General features: G+C 39.5%; 1 protein-coding gene across 4 annotated transcripts in view; it reads right to left on the reverse strand.

The window, feature by feature from the left end:
* Positions 1-20,493, reverse strand: part of ESRP1 (epithelial splicing regulatory protein 1) — a 45,252-nt gene that overhangs the window by 21,997 nt on the left and 2,762 nt on the right. For 2 of the 4 annotated variants that reach the window (XM_063390998.1, XM_063390989.1), the window contains exons 4-13: positions 19,320-19,434; positions 12,076-12,174; positions 11,919-11,973; positions 9,932-10,042; positions 9,713-9,845; positions 9,581-9,623; positions 7,822-8,123; positions 6,035-6,253; positions 3,867-4,065; positions 1,861-2,029 (exon numbers count right to left, since the gene is read on the reverse strand). In XM_063390998.1, coding sequence (XP_063247068.1) covers positions 1,861-2,029; positions 3,867-4,065; positions 6,035-6,253; positions 7,822-8,123; positions 9,581-9,623; positions 9,713-9,845; positions 9,932-10,042; positions 11,919-11,973; positions 12,076-12,174; positions 19,320-19,434 — 1,445 coding nt within the window. Of the gene's footprint in view, positions 1-830; positions 2,030-3,866; positions 4,066-6,034; positions 6,254-7,821; positions 8,124-9,580; positions 9,624-9,712; positions 9,846-9,931; positions 10,043-11,918; positions 11,974-12,075; positions 12,175-19,319; positions 19,435-20,493 lie in introns of those variants that run through there. The other 2 variants (XM_063391007.1, XM_063391015.1) reach the window with 2 other exon arrangements.

Genomic DNA, 20,493 nt, shown 5'->3' on the forward strand with positions numbered 1-20,493 from the left:
GACCTTGCAAAACACAAGTTGTCGAAGCTTTTGGCAGCAGCTCAAATAAATTTTCCTTATTTCCATAAATCAGAGTTTCTCCAGTTAGATTTATCAACCATTGTCTGATTGTTACCTATTAGCTCTATATTACTTTTCCTGGACACACTTTTAAATGGAACACTTACTATAGAGGATACCCCTATCTTTCCTGCTGCACATACTTTTAATTTTTGAATTAAATTTCAGAACCAGAAAGCTATATTTAAGAGAGTTCTGATTGCTACTTCCAATGGACCCAATCATTTTTTGCATCCCGGACAAAGCACAGGAACTTGCCTGAAAAGCAGTAAGAATTAAAAACAAAACAAGCCCAAAACATCAGCTACAAAGAATCACTACATCTATCAGTATATACAAATTGTCTGTATATCAAACCTTTACTCTGGATGGAAAAATAATACCTAAACACCAAATCTCACAACAAAGAAAAAAGCCAACTTGACTCCAGAAATTTTTCCCTATTTTCTTTAAAAGGGCAGTAATTGTGATTGGCAGAAAAAACTATGTAATAATGGTTTCCTAAAAACAGCGAACAACTGCCAGTTAGACAAGAATATAAAAAGGGTATTTTGGGACTTGGGATTGATCAGTCTGTGACCAACATACATGCCCAACAGCCCAAACAGCCAGTGATGGGACTCATGTGGGATCTCCTTCAGTGAGAAATCTCTAGGACCTAAATTATTACATTTAGCCTGCAGTGGATAGTCTATTCTTATCTTCAGTAGTAAAATATGTCAGTAACCACAGACTATTACTGCTACTTTGTTTTCATGAAATATAGAACTGCTGTTGAGAACCTTGTTTTATATTGCCAGTGCAAGTTTGGAATTTTATTTTTCTCAATTTTACATTAACAAGACTGAGTTTGGTAATATTATCATAACTGTAAAACAGATATGGAAGGTATTATAGAAAATAACTCATGAGTGAAGAAAACATTTTAATAAAAAACCACAATAGTGAGTTCACAGATATATAGATAAAGTAATAAGAAAACCTTTGTTATCTTACAGGTATTGAAGAGCTCATATTGCTTAACTTCCTAAGTAGCTATTTGGTCCCTGCTGCAGAGATAAAAAAGTTGAGTTATGTAGCAGATTTCCTAACAGATGAGAAAGGGAAAATGGCTCCTTCCAAGGCCTCACAACTGCAGAGGGCAACAGGTATCCAGAGATTTTGTTCTGTAGCAGACAGCTAATATACCAGAACAACCAAAAGCCCTTTGTGAGAGGTGTTTACGAGGACAAGAATATATGCCTCTTACGCTTTACATATACATTCAATATGATACATATTCATTCATAGAAGTAAACAGTTTCTATCATAAGGTCAAAAGTTACTTTGTTACAAAAACAAGGAGGCAGTATTTCAGAAGTTAAGGCAGACCCCAGTCCACCCATTCCAATGAGGGGCTAAGGCCTTCTTTATGGACATGGGAAGGAGTACTGCACACATCAATTCCCACTGAGGGCATGAATAAGTTTAAGAGGAATGTTAGGTGAAACAAAAACAATAAAAAATATCCCATTTAAATGTGTGTTCTAGGTAAAACAAACAAACCCCAAAAAACAACAAACCAAAAATACTAACCCAACCCCCCTGCCCCCTCAAGCATTGCCACCTGCAATACTCTAAAACTTGGAAAATCCCTAGTTATCCTGAATTTTTCTCCCTGAACAATATACTGAACAAGCTGTTCTTGGTATCACAAGTCTTTAGTAGAGCAGACAGTGTTCTTTTGTGAGTTTTGTGCATTTGCTGGAGACAATTAAAAAAAGACTTCTTTGTTGCTGCTTGTGTTCTCCTCTGCTTTACCTGGGGTAATATGCTGTGTAGTTCATGAAGAGCTGAGCCCCAGCAGGGTAGTAGGCTGTGGAGGGCTGGAGTGTTCGTGGGTTCAGGAGCATGGATGGCTGATACAGAGCAGCTTCTGTTGGCACAACTGCAGCGGGAGCCGGAAAGGAGTAGGCAGGGGGAGAAAGGCCTACAGGGAGCAAACGGAAAATAGATTAGGACCTCTGAAATTCCAGAGCTATTGAAGACCATACATACACAACTCCACAGTACATCAAGAGACTTCGCAATCCCCTCATCCTTGCTCACCACAGAAAATAAATGTGAGCCACCAATGTGAGCGTGACTACAAAGTGTTGTCTCAGCCTCCAGTCAACAGTAAAGTCAAAAATACACAAAAAGCCACCTCTGGCTCTAGGAATAGGGTCTCTTTCTGATATACAGGTCAGTTTTGCTTGTCTACTCTCAGATTTTAATCAAGTCTGCATTCAAGAACTACAAGACTTCTCCACAGTGAGAAGAAAACTTCCTTGATAAAGATCTGTTTCATATTCAACAAAAGAGAGAAGACTTTCATCCTGGTATTACTTGTCCCTTAATTAATCAACAGGAGACTGAGAACAGTCATGGCTTTGTAGCTTGAAGTGTTAACACTAAATTTAAAAAAAGAACAAACCAAAAGTGCACTTTGTGCTGTTTTGACAAGATGTTAGGCCCTAAATGAACTCTCACTGATGAGAGTTCACTCTCCTCCTTTGCCTTCCTCTTTTCCTCCTCACTGCCAAATAAGTCAACAAAGTTTTAGATAAAGTAAGCCTTTCATTTTGCTTTTCAGAGTTACAGCCAGCATCTCACTGTACTGTAAGATGTGGAACAATAACCCCAAAAGGCCTTATCTGAGGAATACGTCACCGGCATTTGTAACTGGAAATGGGAACATTGATGCGTGTGTTCCCAAAGTTTGTGGCTCTGACCAAGAACCTGTCCTAGGAGCTCTCAGAATGTCCCAACACATCTGGAACAGCAGGGACTGTCACACATAGGACTGTCTATTGCTCACCCCTGCTCAAGATACTTTCATTAAAAGAAAAACCTCTACCAAGGATTAGTTGAAGATCTACTTGCACTCAAAAGAAACCATTCCCAGGAAGTTTGCTGCTGTGTTGGCAGCTCTGACTAGCACGTAGAGGACATTTCTTAAAAGGTCCACCACCAAAAAAAATACACTTGCATAGAGAGAGACAGAGAAAGCTAATACTTGACTACCTTGCCATTTATGATTTTGGAAGCAAAGTATTATTTTTCCCATAGGCTCAGATTTATGTGGCACAGATGCTTAGTAAATCAGCCCTTAAGCTCTTAAAGCATTTCTCCCAGAATTTTTTGTAGAAGTCAGTGCTCATCCTAGTAGCTCTGAGAATCAAAATTTAAAAGGAAATACAGATTTCCTTTTAAATCTGCAATTTTTTGAGGCAGAAGCCATGTGTATTTCACTCCCACAAAGCCAACCTGCATGCCACATGAACAACAAAAAGCAAAGGAAGAGTTCAGACAGTTGCAGTTCAAAAGGCAGAACATGTGATTAAGTCTCAAAGGGGAGCATTACCTATGGTTTCTCAAATTAAGTTTTGGAAGTGAAAAGGGACGGTCTTTTACTTGACATGTTCACCGTGACGAAAAATATAATATAAACAGATCAGTTTAAATGCAAACCAGTTCTTTAAGGTCTAGGCAGGGCTTAGAAATTACTTTTCAGAATCATCACTCACCCCAACCAAATAAAGTTTCAGAGAGAGGAGGGAAAATTTGCCACTGGAAAAGCCAAAGTATTTTTTCAGTCATAATAATTCACGACCAAAGGGAAAAATAATGATTGCAAGGTTGTGATGATTTAAGACAAAAGACCTTATTTTAACACCTCCATCTGACAATGCCTTCAAAGAACCAGGATCAGAGTCAGCAAAGCAGCTCCAATACCTACCCACACACAGTGCAGAGCGTAGTGGCAAGACCCAAGCATAACTTACATGGTAACTTACATGGTGGCGGGGACAAGCCATTTCGATTTAAAGTGCCCCCCATTAATACAAAGTTCATCTCTTCAGCAGAACACTGAAAGACTTCAACATATCTGTCCTTCATAGTCTTCTTGTGACACTTCTGTGCAGCCAGGAAAGCTCGATCTGCAGATTTCATCTGAATGAAAGCATCTCCTGATGGACGTCCCTACAAACAAGGCAGACAAAAAAGAAATGTTTCTGTAGGTTCCATGAAGGAGCAGCACAGCAATAATTTGTGCTGTTGTAAGCAATCTCTTCAGTCATAAAGACATTCATCTCCAAAGTAAAGTACAGTCAGTCATCCTGAGCACTCATCAGCATGTTTAAGCTCTCCTCTCCAAAGTTTTTCCCACTTGTGATAACTTGATTGTATTTATTCATCTCTTTTGATTAAGCTACATGATAGTTGGTTACTTCCATATCAAAAAAAAAACCAAAACCAAACAAAAAACCAAAAAAACCACACACCTATGTGAGAGACTGTAACTCAGGAGTACTTTGGTGCTTTGAGAACTGATCTTACAAATTTACTACTAATGCAGAATTAGAAGATCTAGCCTGCATTTATTACCTGTGATTTTTAAAATTCAAGGATAAATACAGTTAATTGCTAAACAATTTGTTTAAAATTTTATTTTCTGAAGACCAACATGGGCTGGGATGTTTTAGTAGAGTACTAACTAGCCTTGGTATGAGCTTGCAGAGAAAAAAAAAGACATCTTTATATCTGTAAAGGAGTGGGATACACCACTGGGAGGAGTTGTTTTAGCCACATGCAGCTGCTGATTTGAAACAGCCAAAACTAGAGAGAGAGATCTGAAGCCAGCTCTAATTCAATTTCTGGGCCAGTTCTTCTTGTTTTGGAGAGGACAACAACTTTATCAGCATCCTTTACACAGTCATTCATGATTAGAGGGTTGAAGCCTGGGAACATGGAGAAAGATAAAAATCCAGTAGTCAGGCAAAAGCAGTATTTGGGGAGAAAATAAAGTCTGATAGCTTTGCACAGGGCAAGGGTGGAAGACAGCCCTTAGGGTTATATGCACATACCAATTTCTTCATCCAGTTTCTTTCATTAGTGTTGCCAAGGGCTACTGATTTACTACTGTAAATCATTACTTGTGCTTTAATATCTGCACTTTTCTTAGTCTCTCCCAGCACTGCACATCCATAAGAGTTTTTTAGCTTTGTCTAGGTCAAGTCCCCATAGAACAGGAATATCTTTAGATAGACAGGTACTGAAATAACTACAGTCCCTTCTCCATCCCCATATTCCTGAAACACAGAAATCCTACTTTGGGACCAGGACGTATTTTTTAGTTTTGGTTGACATTAAGCCTAAGCTGAAACAACTTTAGAACTATCATTTTTATACAGCAATAATGAGCTTGTTCTATTGAACCACTCAGAGCATCTCCATAGAGTTAAAGGACTCCTTCCCCTGAAGTCACAAGAATAGGAAGATGAAGAGTACAAGAATGCACAGTCCTTTGTCTTAAAGATTTTGGTAGAAACTGCTTCCAGGAAACAATGGCAAAAATGTGACACTTTATACACATCAATGAGCTGTTAATCTTGGTGCTTAGCTGTGACTGTTTAAAGCAAGCAACAACACAGGAAAGGCAAAGCTTCTGTTTCTGACTTTTGACATAGGAATTCCTGTCTCTAGAGGGCTGCAGTCACATTTGTCCTCAAATATACTCGCAGCACATTGTTCAGCAAGGCAGGGACAAACCACTCCTTCGAGAGCTAACATTGCCCACACTTGTGTTTTGATGGCACTCCTCATGAGGCACAAGAGGAATCATGCATGCTGTTGAGCAAGACTCTTCAGTTCAATCTTCCTGCAGGTCAGGATCATGGCTGCTGTTCTGGGAGCATCAACCCCTCCAAGACTATGGCTTAGCTTTCAGCACGTGGATCTCAGTGAAATAAACCACTCTAGAGCAAATGCAGCAGCCAGCACAGCAGGGTTCAAGTCACCTGCTGCCAGTGCACTTTTAGAGGAGAGCTGGAGGTCCAGTAATACCATTAGAGCTAATCCCAAAGGTGCTTCCCTATGGATAACATCATCAGAACTGTATCCATATATACAAGCACTTGGCAGAGTGGCCAGACACGTGCTGCCTACCGACCTGGTGATTCAGTACCATGTGAACTCCATGGGTCCGAATATCTGTGGAAAACTCCCCCAGGAACTCCAGAATGTCCTCTATAGTAGCAGCATAGGGAAGACCACGCAAACGTATGCAGTCTCTGATGTTGGTGGGAGGCACAAATTGTTGAGGTAATACTGGAAGAACTGGAGGTGTTGGGAGAGGAATGAGAGGTGTAGAAGAGTACCTGTTCAGCACCTGTGCAATACAAAAACAGATTACAGAAGCCTCTTATTCATTCTTCAAATTAGAAGGGGTAAATGTAACCCCAATGCCACCCCAATGTTTTCATTCTGGGCAGTACTTTAAGAAGAAAATGAGCTATATACAAATATTAACTGTAAAACATCTGAATTCTAAGTGCTGTGCTGTGCTGTGGTTTAAGCTCAGAATCTAGCACAATTCTATAGTCATTCTATAATAAATGGTCATGCTACTGTTTTAAAAAAAATTGGGGTCATTTTTTTCCTTGCAAAACAGTTTTGTTTTGGGAAATTTACTCGAACAGTTAATGCAAGTCTCAGAGATCTTAGAACATGAAACCTGTATATCTACAGTATTTTTATTGTGAAACTATCCCAAAACATTCTACCATCTACAGAGTCAAGACGACACTTCTACCCAAAAATCCCCCCTCTGCAAAACTTTAGGAGAGTTTAAGAACTAGAAGCACATTTTACTACCACACATCCCTAACTGTGCCTGCCATAGTCCATTCAAGAAACATTCAAGGAGCATTACCAAGCCACAGTACCTATGATACTTACACTTTAAGATTTCGTGTTAATAATTTTAGCAGCAAAAACCTTGTTTGGTGAAAAGTTCCCTGAACATTCAATAACTACTTCTGAACTCCTTCTGAGCAAAGTTAAGATTTATTTATATTTAATTTATACAGCTATGAGAAGGTTTTACTAAACAAAGAAACATATGAGAGTACTTGAGAAAAATGCCATGAGTGAACACTGCAGCTCTGCCTTCTCATCACTAATGTCACCTTTCAAACAAGGAACTGAAATATCTACATATTGGGGAAAACATAGTTGCATAATTTCTCGGATACAATGACATGGCTATGATTTGCATCACAGATGATACCTTTTAGAATAATGTCTAGAAGTTATTTACCTCAACTGAAGCTCTGCAAATCTTTTTTGGAGACTTAAACAGTCCACTCAGCTCTCCTTCCTTTCCCTGACAGCTTAGCTGCAATTAATGGTCCACCAGGCCCTGTTAAGCCAGACTCTTCAGTTTTAAAGTCCTGCCACCCTCTGCTAGGTAGCCTGTGCTTGCAGAAGATGGCAGAGATCTGCCCTTAAAGACAATTTGTAGAATTCTTCAGATACATTACACTGGAGAGGACAACTACATCGAAAGGATTTGCTTTTTTGTGTCAACAACTTAAGATAAATATTTTAGCTCATGATTTGTTGCTAAATACTCCATCTGAATAGATCATCACTGGACTTGCTCAAATTCAGAATATGTAGTGTAAAGCACTAGACACACATCCACATTTTACAAAGCTATTGGAAGCCAAAACCCTAAAGGTTTGTATATGATTGAGAACACCCTATACCATAAGATCTTACATTTCAAGGGAGCAAAGTCTCACAGAAATTCACACAATACTCATCCCAGCAGAAGTCAAGAGTGAGAAAAATAAAAGAAAGTTTCAAGTGAAGGCCAAGCATTATTTGTTTCCTCTACTGCCAGCATAAAAGTTTGGACTACAAAAAGCCAGCATTTGAAAGGTTTGCACCTACCTGCTGAACTTCTGCTGCAGTGCTCCGGAAGAGTTCAATGTACCTTTTCCCCAGCAAATCCTTGTGCTTTTTCAGTGCATTTTGTGCATATTCCTCACAAGCAAACAAGACAAAGGCATCCCCTGTTGGCCTGCTGTCAGGGTAAGTTACAAACAGGACTCCCTCCTTTCCTCCTGTTACAGGGCAGTGCTGGCCAAAGAAAGTCAGCACTTCTTCTGTCGTCACATTGAAAGGAAGACCTCGCATCCTGACAATAACTTGGTTTTCTTTTGACAAGAACTGTGCAACCTCATTGGAAGTACCTTTAACAAGAAAAAGTACAGAAACACTTCAGTCTAGGCAACCATATAAAATCATGAGCACAGCTACATCCTCTCCACAGGCAGTTTTTGAGCAGGTAGAAAAATGTTTGCCTCTAAAGTCAGGGAAGATGATCCTCTGATAAACTAGATATATTGTATAGGACACGTCCTATTAAAGTATAATCATGTTACTCCATAATTTAGAGGAGATTAATCTTTATTCAAAAGGAAAATAGGAAATACTTGCAACATTCAAAGCCCAAGGAAAGCATAGTCTGTCAATCTTTTGTGTAAGCAACTGTGCCTTGTGTGCTACTGTGTCCCTTTGTCTAATTTTGGAACACCTCTAGCAAGCTCTGGTGCCATAATATATGGCAACCAAGTACCCAGATCATTGTGCTGGGAAAGAGTTGGAAGAGCATGTTGAAAACAGCTCAGGGATTTCATGCTATCCTAACAGAACTGTCAAAGTCTGCCAATTCTACTTTCAGTACCTTTAGAAGGCCAGTGATGCCAATAACACTACCTTATTTAAAGATACAAATTTGGTTAGCAGGTATCTTAATTCAGTCCTTTCTCTTAAAGCTCTCTTATTCCGCAAAGCCTGGTTTGGTACCAGACACACATCATTCTTCATAAGTGTCATTGTGCAATGGCTTTATTTTGAATGGTGTAACTACTACTAAACCTATCAGTCAGCTATGTAGTTGACAGCTTAACAGCCTCTTCTACTCTGCAGCCTCAACCTCAGATATCCAGTTAGCCACTTACAAACCTCAGCCCAAATCTCTGTCAGGAAGCACAGAGGACCTTAAAGTAGTGCAGATAAAATAGCTTACTGGTTCTTAATTCAAATTTTGTATGCTTGCAGACATAAAAGGAGGAAAAGAGATCAAGAGAGAGTTTGAAGAGCAAATTTTGCAGCCTTTCAATTATCAGCAAATATGTCAAGATTCCCCTTAAATAAGCATTCCCTCTAAATCCTCCCCATTAAGTCTGAGGCAAAGATTTGATTTGAAGAAAATCAGTTCCATAAATCCCTTGTATTTACACTGTGATATCTATGATTTGTTTTTATGTGCAAGCCTCCACAGTAACAGCAGTTACATTGTTTTGAAAAACTACTCTGGTTTCATTTTTTCAGCAATGAATAACATTTAGATTCCCACTATCATGAAGATGACCTAACAAATTAAGTTCATATACAAGATCACTTTGCCCAATCAAATCCTGATTGACAGGTTGCTTGAAATTGGCAATAACATGGAAGAGAGAGGCAGACACATAAATCACGGAACATCTTGGACGGCTGCTAGCAGAATACATAGTAATCAATACACCAACCAACTATTTGTTCAAAGACAGAAAAAAGGGCCACATTCAACAGGAGCAGTTTGCAGCCAAAAGTTAGAGATGCTGATGGAACAAACCATCCCTTTTCATCCCCTAAAAATTACCTCCTGCAATTTTAAGGAAGTCTTCACCTGTTGCCTTGTACACCTAAAGGGAAAAAAAGGGCATGTAAAAAATTGGCATGTAATTCGCTTTCCTTTTGAGAACAGGATTTCAAAGCCCATCATGTCACCCACCTCTATGTATCTGTTCCCCATGTGATGCTTGTGCCTTTGTAGTGCTAGATCTCTGTGCTCTTCACTTACGAACCTCACAAGAGCCTCCCCATTCCTCCTACCTTGGGCATTGAGACAGAGTGCAGCACCTCCTCTGCAAGAGTTAAATCAAGAGATGAAACTCCATTACCTACACAGCTGAAGAGCTACAAATGTACAAGTAAAATCTTCGCTACTAACTTGGCAATATTTAGACCTTTGAAGAATCTTGCTATGTCCTGGTCAGATGACTGCCATGGCAATCCTCTTGCTCGGATAACAGCATTGTCATCCACAAGTTCCATCTTGCTGCTGCAGGAACAGAAAGAAGTAGTAATGCAGAGACATCTGCCTCTAGTATCTGCCACACACCAACCTGTCTGTTTGTCATTTGTACTCTGGGAGCAGGCTTCTGTCCCTGCTCCATGTCTGCTGAACGGCAATGCCAAGGCAGTGAGGCCCAAGTGCCACCAACAATTGAAAGCCACTGTACAACTCTCTCCAAGGGAAAGTTTGCTTTGTTAAGTTGTCACTTTCCAAGTTCCCCTTTCCTGCTTTACCTCGTTTGCTCTTTGAGCTGTCACCTCTTTAATCATATTCCCAATTTACCTCCCTCTCCTGACATAATTTGTGCTTCTCTGTTATCTGAAGAGGGTTACTGGTATAAAAATCAAGTAATTGCTGTTCTAATCTAGGTTCTAATTTCTAGGTAGAAATTGAGGCAGAACAATTAGGTGTAACAGATTAGTGCTTATTACTTCTACTGTGACAGTGTGTAAAAACCAGTCACAAGCCAAGTCCAAATCTGTCCAGGACTGTACTCAGCACACACAGGACTCTGGCCTGAAGAGTCGAGCCTTAACACTGCTGGTTCAGGCCATCACTGTGCTGCTAGAGACTAATATAGCTAAAGGCTACATTGGCTGCTTAGCAAGGGAATAGCTCAGCCACAGAAAGCCAGGTTTAATTGGTCATTACTGCAGTCTCTTTTGTTCTCTTACTTCTGGAAAGTGTCAAGTACAACAAAACGCTCACAGCTACCCAAGCCTGCCTTTCTGGCTATGGAAGGAACAGCTTTTTTGCACAGAAGAGCTTAAGTGATTGATTAAGTAGATGAAGTGTTGTTCAGTAGTAGAGAACTCCCTCATACAAAAGGGCTGTGGTATGCCTGGAGGGTCATGTTTCTCACTCACATTTTAATTTCTCAGATGGCCTTTCTGTAGTTATCTATCTCAAACTGTTCCCCCTTGCCTCCTAGTTCTGTGCTTCTCATTATCTCAAATAAAATGTGAATCTTCAACTTCATCCCAGAATTTCATTAGTGAAAAGGAAAAAGCTTAGAACAAGGCTGAACATAGCCCCTGAGCTAATCTCTGTGGATACTTTCTGCCAGTGTTGAATTTTTTCTTACTTTTTTTGACTCAAAAGTATAAGCATCATCTACCATTATGACAGATCCTTAATGTGAAAGAGGGAAGTGTTTGTGCAAGATGGGAACACAAATAAAGTCAGTTTAACACCAGTATCTTGTGATATTGCAGAGAAATCAAGAAAACCACTGAAAAAAATCTATACTTGTACACAGAAAAAATGCAGTTACATTAAAAAAACCCACAACCACCCAAGTAACAAAGCAGGCATCAAAAGCAGATAAAGCTTTATGTTTAAAACATATTTGGCAATAAGAATCACCATTAGGTAAGAGTCATCATAAACAACTGAGTGGTAGCACAGTATTTCTGGCACAGTATCTTTATGAAAGTGTTTCTTCCCTATTAGAAAAAATTAAGTATATGCAGTACCCGCGTAGTAAATTGCAGGAAGAGTGCAAGAGTTAGTAACTAATAGGGTGGTTTCTGAAATACTGCTTACATTCTTTGTTAACAGCACAACACACTTAGTACCCATTATAAGCACTTATTAGTAGAAGAGACAATTCTCAGCAGCTAACAGGAAACACTGAAGCCTAACAAGAAAACAGGCTTGCATCTGATCACAGATTGTCTGTTCACTTTCCTATTTGAAGGACCTAATAGATTCCCACAGCAGTGGGAAGGTAAATAAATATAATGGTAACAACTACTGGCAAGTTAGGAAGAAAGAAGTACAGCTGATCTAAACAGTAACCTTAAACAAAAAGTGATGGGGGTTGAAACATGTGCAACAAGAAGAGGGAGGAACTACTTACCAAGGTCCACTTTCAAATTTGTAGTTCACCCTTTCTGGATCTGAAAATCGGTGATCTGTGAAATACAGCACAAGTTATTTCCTATTTTGTCAAGGTACACGACAGGCAGCCAAACCAAAGAAGAAACAAAGAACACTTACTCATCATAATCACTTACTGTATGGTTCAGATATTAATGTTAAAATAATATTTCCCATATCTTCAACTTGAGAGGCTCCATAGGAAAATGCTAGACTGTCCTTGTCAAGATTTAAATCTTTGTGCTGGAGTTAAGTCAATCATCAAACCAAACAGATTTCTAATTGATTTCCTGCTAGAGCAACACACTTTCACATTGTCCTTGTATGTTGCTTCTCAGAGGAAGATTTAATCCACCTTCCTGCTGGGATGCATTACCTGCTCTGCCTTGGCCTCTAGTTACTGCTACCTGCAGAAGCATAAGGTCACTCCAGAAGTGTCTGGGGACATAAGACTCCATAATAAGGACATGTATTTAATATGTCCATGAAATACGTATGTTTGACACACAACCTCTGCATGTGGAAGAGACTAGAGCCCTGTCCTCTTTAATCAACATCCTCTTTAATCTTCAGGGAAAGATTTGGGGCAGGAGAAGAAGCAAATAATCAACTAAAAGCTCCAGAAATGGAGGGATACACCACATGCCTTTTGACCAAGTAAATTCCAAAACAGAATAAGTATCTTACCACTTCAACAAAATTCATAAATGACACCTCGTCTAAACCTTGCCTATTAGAAGTTACAACCCAAGTTCTGTGCTGTTGCACAGAAGCATTTTGAGAATCTGGTTAGAGTCCACCAGTCATGTGTTTTGCCAAGAGGCAAAACAGAGCCCCTGAACCCATAGCTTCAGTCTGAAGGATTTTAGAAATGACTGCAATAGAGACCAGGGAGCATCCTGTCTTAGGAAGTCCACAGAAAGACAAAAGCCCCTGCCACATTTATAAAGAGAGGCTGATATAAGTTGCATATACCATCTTTTTTCAGACAAGTGTAAACAGTTTACTATGGTATCTCCTGCTTTCCATCACATTTGCCCTTCTCCAACACCATGCTACAGGACTGTAAGATTACTTGCAATTCTACTCCATTATTTATGAAGCAAAATTTTAAAAAACTTTTTCACTGAGGATTGAAGGGTAAAAAAAAAGTAATCAAGACTAGAACAAAAATCAAGGAAATCTGGGAATAAGCGTTGCACTTGTTACTTGCCTTATCAGTTTGCACCAAGACTTCATAGAAAAAAGAGAGTTTCTTAAACAAGACCCATCCTGACATGGAGGTACAGTAATGCAACACATTGAAAACAGCTAAGTGCACCAATTATTTGCCCACATGATCCCTAGACTACATTAAACACATTTCAAATGCTTCAGAGCCTGCATTATGATGTTCAAAGGTTGTTTTGTAGTCCAAGAGAGCTTTCCTCTTTTAACAGGAAACCTGCTTTCTCCACCTAGAGCTGAGTAACATTTGAGTTGTCAGATGCCTACATGAAGTGCAGGGAACAGAACAGTTTTTGTTAGAAACAAACACCTCATACCAGCTTTGTTGTAACATCTCATCAACAGGTGAGCCAGCACAAACTTCTTTGTGAGATAAAGTCTTCCCTATTATTTGTAGGGTGACTGCAAGTCAGTTCTACAAAACAGATATTTTAAAAACTGTTTAACAGTTGTCTTGTTGCAAGATGAAAAATAATGTGAACTGAATTAATGCATTCCTCTTCCACAGAAGGGACAGGAAAGCTGCTGTGCCAACAAAATACACTTCAGGCTAATTTGATTTTGAAGCTTTATTGGTTTTAAGTGTACATTGGAGTATAGAATGTGAGAGGATGATGTTTAATCTTAGAAGAACATTTGACGCTTAAGTGAATTATCTCAGTTTAAAAACCAGAATACTTAAACCAGTGATTCCTCTCCTCCAACTGCTTGACTATAAATAGTTTGCTAGTCATTGCCTTTACCCTCCACCTCCTAGTACCTTCTTTGGGGTAAAGTACTGTGAAAATTAAATAGTTTCTTAAAAACCAAGCCAAAAATCCTGAGCAACTCCAAAGCATGGTTGAAGAGATTACAACTATTTATGACAACAAAAAATTTCTTCATCGCACTCTCTCTTGCTAAGCTTTAAACAAACTCAAGCTCACCTCCTCCTCTGCCCCGTGGAAAGAGGGGTTGGAAAGAAAAACAACACACAGACTCTGACAGAGAGGGCGCCTAAGCAGCACCACACAGACGTTTGTGGGCACCTTGTGTATCAGCAGAGCAGTGCTTCTCCTCCCTTTCCTGACACTGTTCCCCCTGTAGCACCCAACAGCTGCACACTGGGCTTGGCCAAAGCTTCTGCTCTTCATACAGGGAACAAGAAGCTGCTGATGGTGCAGATGCTAGAACCCTGGTCTTGCCTGACCAAGTTTTATGAAGATTTTGGAAATGTGTTTCCTCTGTCAAAAGTCCAGAGAAATTGTGCAGGAGTTTCAATAGCTATTCCAGCAAGGGACATGCATACACATGTGCTTGGCTGTTAGACTGTGCTGTCAGAACTGAAAAGACATTTCAATATTTCCTTTGTGCTAAGCCAAAGATCCCTACAAGTGATCAGCAATCAGGGACAGGAATGCAGCAGTGTGAAAGGGGTGGGAATTTGAAGAGAGGCTATCACACAAGGAAAACAAACAAGGACCCCATTCCACAATAATTTCCTTCAGAAATTGTTTTCTGAAGACGCTCATCCATGGGAGTAGTTCCTGAAAATGCTCTAGTGCCAACAGAAGCTGGTACCATTGTCAAACACAGGGAGGCAGTTGTGCCAAACTCTAGAGAAATATTAACACAGTGGAGGGGACGAAGAAAGTCATCAACAGTATTGCAGACATAACCTCACACCTTCACCTTTGATTAGTTGGAAGGACAGCTTTTAGCCAAGATTTGAGAAGAAAATTAATAGTTTTCTGCATGCTTAAAGAGCATGCTAAGTAAAAAATCTGTATTCTAATGAACAAGATTGACTACACAAAAGTAGACACCTATGGACAGAGGCTCTAGAAATTATGGTACTTGGGAAAAAATATAAATGAAACAGTCTATAAACCCATCCCTTGTTCTGTGAAGGGATAGGAGACCACACTTGTGTCTCTGTACATTCACATTTAAAGGATGTCTCTCCCAGGCAATTGGAGAAAGACAATTACAGGGGATAATCCCAGTTCACATTTAAAGAAGTGTTAGAAACCAGGCTGTCCAGAGCTAATATATGCAGTAGCATCCACATGTATTTTCTTAATGAAGCAAAAGACAGTCCCAAATAAGGCAGGATGAGAAACAACAAACTACTTAATCTTGGTGTGCAGCTGTGGTACCACCTCTTGCAACACTCAGCAAGTTAAAGGGAGCAAGAAGGAAAGGCATATTTTATATTAGGGTGGCCTCTCTAACATGGAAGAAATTTCGAAATCATTTTCTCAGATGCATCACCACAGTTTCACCCACTGCCAGTGTCCTCTAAGACTTATTCCTTCACCCGGTCTCTTCTATTTCTCTGTCTCTTAACTCCTTTCTCATTGAACAACTAACTTAACCTGAGATGACATGAAACAGCATTGCAACTGTGCTCTGCACTCATCCTTTCCCCTTTGCTCTGTTTCTTATTTAAGCCCCTTTAGACAGAAGATCACATCTTTCTACATAATGCTTTGCATAAAGGTAATATAGTATTACCCAGTTCCTAAGTACTACCACAGGAAATACAAACAGCAATATCCAAGGTTCACAGCTAATATCCAATTATGGGCTTTTTTACTGCCAGTTAAGCTCTATTAGTTATAATTGTGCTCCACATTATTGATTCCAAGACACCCAGGTAAAAACACAGAAACAAACCAAACAACAAAACCCCAACAAACCAAGTTGTAGTACTACAATATCCAGCACATTAAACAAGCTGTTCTGGAATGCCCTGAGTTTCTACTGACAACATTGGCAAATACTCCTAGTAAAAAGTTATCCTCACACATCCAGTTCAGAAGTGAGTGGAACAAACCATGTACTGGAGGAAGCAAGAGCTATTTCCCATTTAATGGCTTCTGCACACCCAATCTCGAGGCAAAGGATGAGTCTTCTGCAAAACTAATAGGGATAGTCATGCAAGCTTTATTCACTCCACCCTGAAGGCACTCACAGGGTGAAAACTGGCTCAGCAAGCTTTGCAAATCAAGAAGTGTAGCAAGTATGGGAGGTACAGAGGGTGCAAGACCAACCTTGCTCCTTTTGTATGCTTACAAATTTTAAAAAAAGTCAATAGACCCAAGCTCTTTTCTCTGCTCGAACATGATCACTTCTCTCAAGTTTTATTACTCAAAATTTTTCATATTTATCTGTCTGTCATTACACTTACACAACTCTGACAGTCTGCCAGAAAACTGTCTCATACATAAGAACTGCTTTCACACCAAGCATTAGGCAGCAGTAGCACTCAGATAATTACAACTAGTCTCAGTTCTGCCTTGGTCCCTTGAATTTCATACCATATTAAACATTGCTTTACCTTTATCTAAAAGAAATGAGTGGCTGTTTGTTGTAAAATGTGTAACTTCTTGCAGGAGTTGGGAGTAAAGATTTGTAAAGCTTTCACCTGAGTTCTTGAGTTTGGCATGATTTCATTGCTGTACACAAATTTCAAGTAACCTCCTGAGAGAGTAAGTCCACAAAGTACTTTCTAAAAGAAGAACAACCTAGCCAGTTATTCAGTCTATTATCTCTCTGCTTTTTTACAAGATTGTGCTTGCCTTGTCTGCAAGAAATAAATAGCCAAGCACCTATAATCCAGTGTGCTGTATACTGAAATATGTACCTGGAATTGACTGTGCAGTAGGAAGTTATCTCCCCTGACAGCTGGGAACAGTAGTGTACCTTCCCCATTTGCCCGTAACTTGTTCTTTGATCAAAAGTGACCCATCAAAACAAAAGCTTTTAAAGACTTTAATAACTTAAATTACTCTAGATTAATACCCAGCTTTCTCCTAACTATTTCATATCATAAAAGTTTCCTCTTACTGATCACAACCAGGTTACACACATAAATGGATACGTAAGTACATGAAGGGATGTGCCCAAAAAATCATTCTACTCTTGCATCTATCAGTCTGGAAATGCAGGTCTCTTGAATATCTAGTCCGTATCTTAGCTCCATACTAAGACATTCTATCCTCACCAAATGCTAATTTATCTGGCACTCGATAGTTTCTGTAGCAGAAATCATGGAGGATTCATACAGACTCTTTAGCTGTGATGCCAAGAAGCTTCTTGGCCCACTTTCTACAAGAATAAAATGAGTTTGATCAGATTCTATGCACTAATCTGCAGCTTCATTTCAACCTACTGCACTTACTCTGATTTGTTTTTGTGTCCCCCATCCCAGCATATCCATACATGAAGGAAGAAAACCTAAATAGCTCTGGATACAACTTATGGAATGAGTCTTTAGACTCAGCACCTGCTTAAACAATCTTTTTATCTTAAACATGACATACATGTCCATGGTCTACAAGTGCAATTAACCTATACAGATTCTGACACTGAGGAGATTAGGTCGATGTATTTCAGCAAGGTGAGGAGAAAGAAAATTATCATATTTATCAATAAAAGAGACCAAAAATTGTTTTACCCTTTTTGGTCTCCACATCCTCTGCTCTCACACTATCACACAATAATAGGGGAGAGACAGATGGTTTCAGCCATGTTGCATAAACATAGCAAGTTTACAATAAGAGGCTCAGCAGTTACAAAACAAGACAAGACACAGAAATAAACATAAGACCAGAATGAAGTTACATTTATATACCTTAATAAGTATACTTTATCCAGAACTTGGACTCAAGCTAAGTGCATTTAGACAGACTTAGATAGCTTCTAGGAACTTGGAGAAAATATCATTGGCAACTGCCAAAACTACTCTCAGGTAGCACTGACTCTTCAGGGACTTCCTGACAGTCAGGTAACACAGGGTGGTCTGCCCCTCCTCTCCCAGCAGGCAGGGAACACACTGCCCATCACCATGCCTTAGCTGAGCAGTGACACTCCAGGCAGCTACAGTCATACAACTCCTTCCACAGTGGAAAGGCAGACCCCAGACATTCACATCAGGAGAAACCAAGGGCAACTCTCTGAAACAGCTGAAGTAGCTCATTGTCTTTAATTTCTCCAGATCATGTCAAAGCATTCCCTACACAATGTTTTCGACCATAACTTTAAGAAGTCTCCACCATCCAGTTTCTGTGCACCATCAGTTCCCTACATAAAGATTCAGATTCCTACTCTAAGTAGGATAACAAAGCAGAGCAGAATGGGAAAGCACAAAAATCCACCCCATATGTGTATTTTATGCCCCAGGCAATATTAGTCCTGCAGTGAAAGCCCAAAAAATTCTGAAGCCACAGACATTAGCTCTTAACGGTAACCACTCCATGGACACAATAAACAAGTCAGAGGAAAAGTTGTTAAAAACAATAGCAGCAAGATCAACCACCAAGAGCAAACACAAACGTCTCAAATTCCTTCATTCCTCCTTGGTACCTGAATTTTGTGACTACTACCTCAATAGCTCAGTAACTCTGTGTCCAAGAATATTTTTGGGATGAGGACTGAAGCTTGCAGCAATAGTGGAAACTGCCAGGGAAGCAAGGGAAGAAGGTATGGCCAAATCACAGCTTTAGCTCTCAAGCTCAGACTAGGAAAGAGCCAAACAGGATGGGGTTACAGACCACTTCACAAAGCAACTTTAGACATCCCTATAGCTGAAAATGGAAACACACCACTGACTGCATCTTGATGCCAGCCAAGCCTCACCCTGTGAGGTTAACATTTGCACCTTCTAGGAGACTGAATACCACATGTTCCAACAGCATCCCTGCCTTAGGTTCACCCTGTGCTAGAGATTCACTACCAGGTCACATCAAGAATAACCATCTCGTCTCCTGAAAATTGAGGTGGTCTCCCAACATTTGCTCTTGCCTAAAGTAAAAATCTAACTGATGCTATGAAACTCAACACCCAAAGTTTAATACTACAATTCACAACAGCAACTTGAAAAAAGTGTGCTGGTTACACTAAACTGTGATGTTTAAAGAGAGACAACTATAAAGAAGGTAAAGAAAATATACAGAAGTAAAGAAGAAATACAGGATTTTCTCCATGGAAGCATTCATCCTCACATGCTTTTATCTTTATCTTTGTGAGAAAACTCAGTACAGCTCCGAGTCACTCATTAAAGTTATACCATCCCTAAACATGTGTTGCAAGCATTACTCATGCACCTCTGTCCTAAAATTCAGCCAAGACTGTAACAGCAGCAGAGACACAATCACTGTTAAAAGGATACATTCTGTCATGGCTGCAACATCCAGTTTGCTAACTTCAGGTGAGCCAGGGCAACACTTCTTGAACTCTTTCCGCAAGTCAAAAAAGGAATAGAAGCATTCAGGCAGTAAAATATTCTGTAGAAGGAACAAAGTCAGTTAGGGTGTGTTTAACCTACTTTGTGACTAGATACCAAACTTTATAACAATACCTTTAGAATAGATAGGAAAACAAACAATCTTTGCTACAGAGAAACTCACATAGATCTTCTTAGCCAGGTAAGTACATTCATAAACAGCTTTCTCCTTATATTGTTTAATAGGAGAAATGTGTTTTTGCACAGCTAGAGAAGCATTTGCCATTATTACTAAAGCTTCAAATCCAATATATATGTAGCAGAGCAAATGCTTCCTACTGCAACATTTATCATCAATTCTTGATTGCAATTTTAACTGGATAAAGCCAGAGGTTAGCCCAGTTTGTAGAATCAAGCAAATTTTGCAAGCCTAGCAGATATTTTAGTTTATAGAAAAGGCTGCTTTCAGAGAATAGTCACACTTCAAATATTTATTTCTAATAAATAAAAAAATCTGTGCAAAAGGTTTGACATGGTGCAGAGGTTGTCAGCCTATGCATGGTAACTGCTTTAACTGCAGGATACAAAGCCAGAAGCAAGTTATATAGCCCACTATAAGTCAATGAAACCTTTCCTGCCCCACCACTACATCTACCACATACTTTTAATTTTTGAGGGAGTGGAAAGGAGAAGAAATGGAGAAGTCTTGGGGGCAGCTGTCAAAACCAATGCAAACCCTTACTCCTTCAGTTAGCTCTTCACCCCAGACAGAATACTACATATTCATTCTGGCTGTTTGTTGCCTGCAAGGCCTTTCTAGACTACACATAAAGGCTTTCTGGGATTTAACAACTAGTTGGCATGTTTGGCATTATAACACAGCAGCCTATGTGAAAGCACATTCAGGGAGCCCAAAGAATGCAGTTTAGGCTCTAAAACAAATTCTGCTTTGAAAACATTAGAGCTTATCTTAGCATATGGACAGGTGTTTTAGGCAAACGATACTCTTTAAAGGCTTATGAAAATATAGCTGGGCTTGCCAACATTTCCTGCTCTAGTTTTAGCATGATTTTCTTCCTTGATGTGGAATGAAGTTCTGTACTTCATTTATGTTCTTTTT

The sequence above is a fragment of the Prinia subflava genome, chromosome 1 (genome assembly GCF_021018805.1).
Source record: "Prinia subflava isolate CZ2003 ecotype Zambia chromosome 1, Cam_Psub_1.2, whole genome shotgun sequence".
NCBI lineage: Eukaryota > Metazoa > Chordata > Aves > Passeriformes > Cisticolidae > Prinia > Prinia subflava.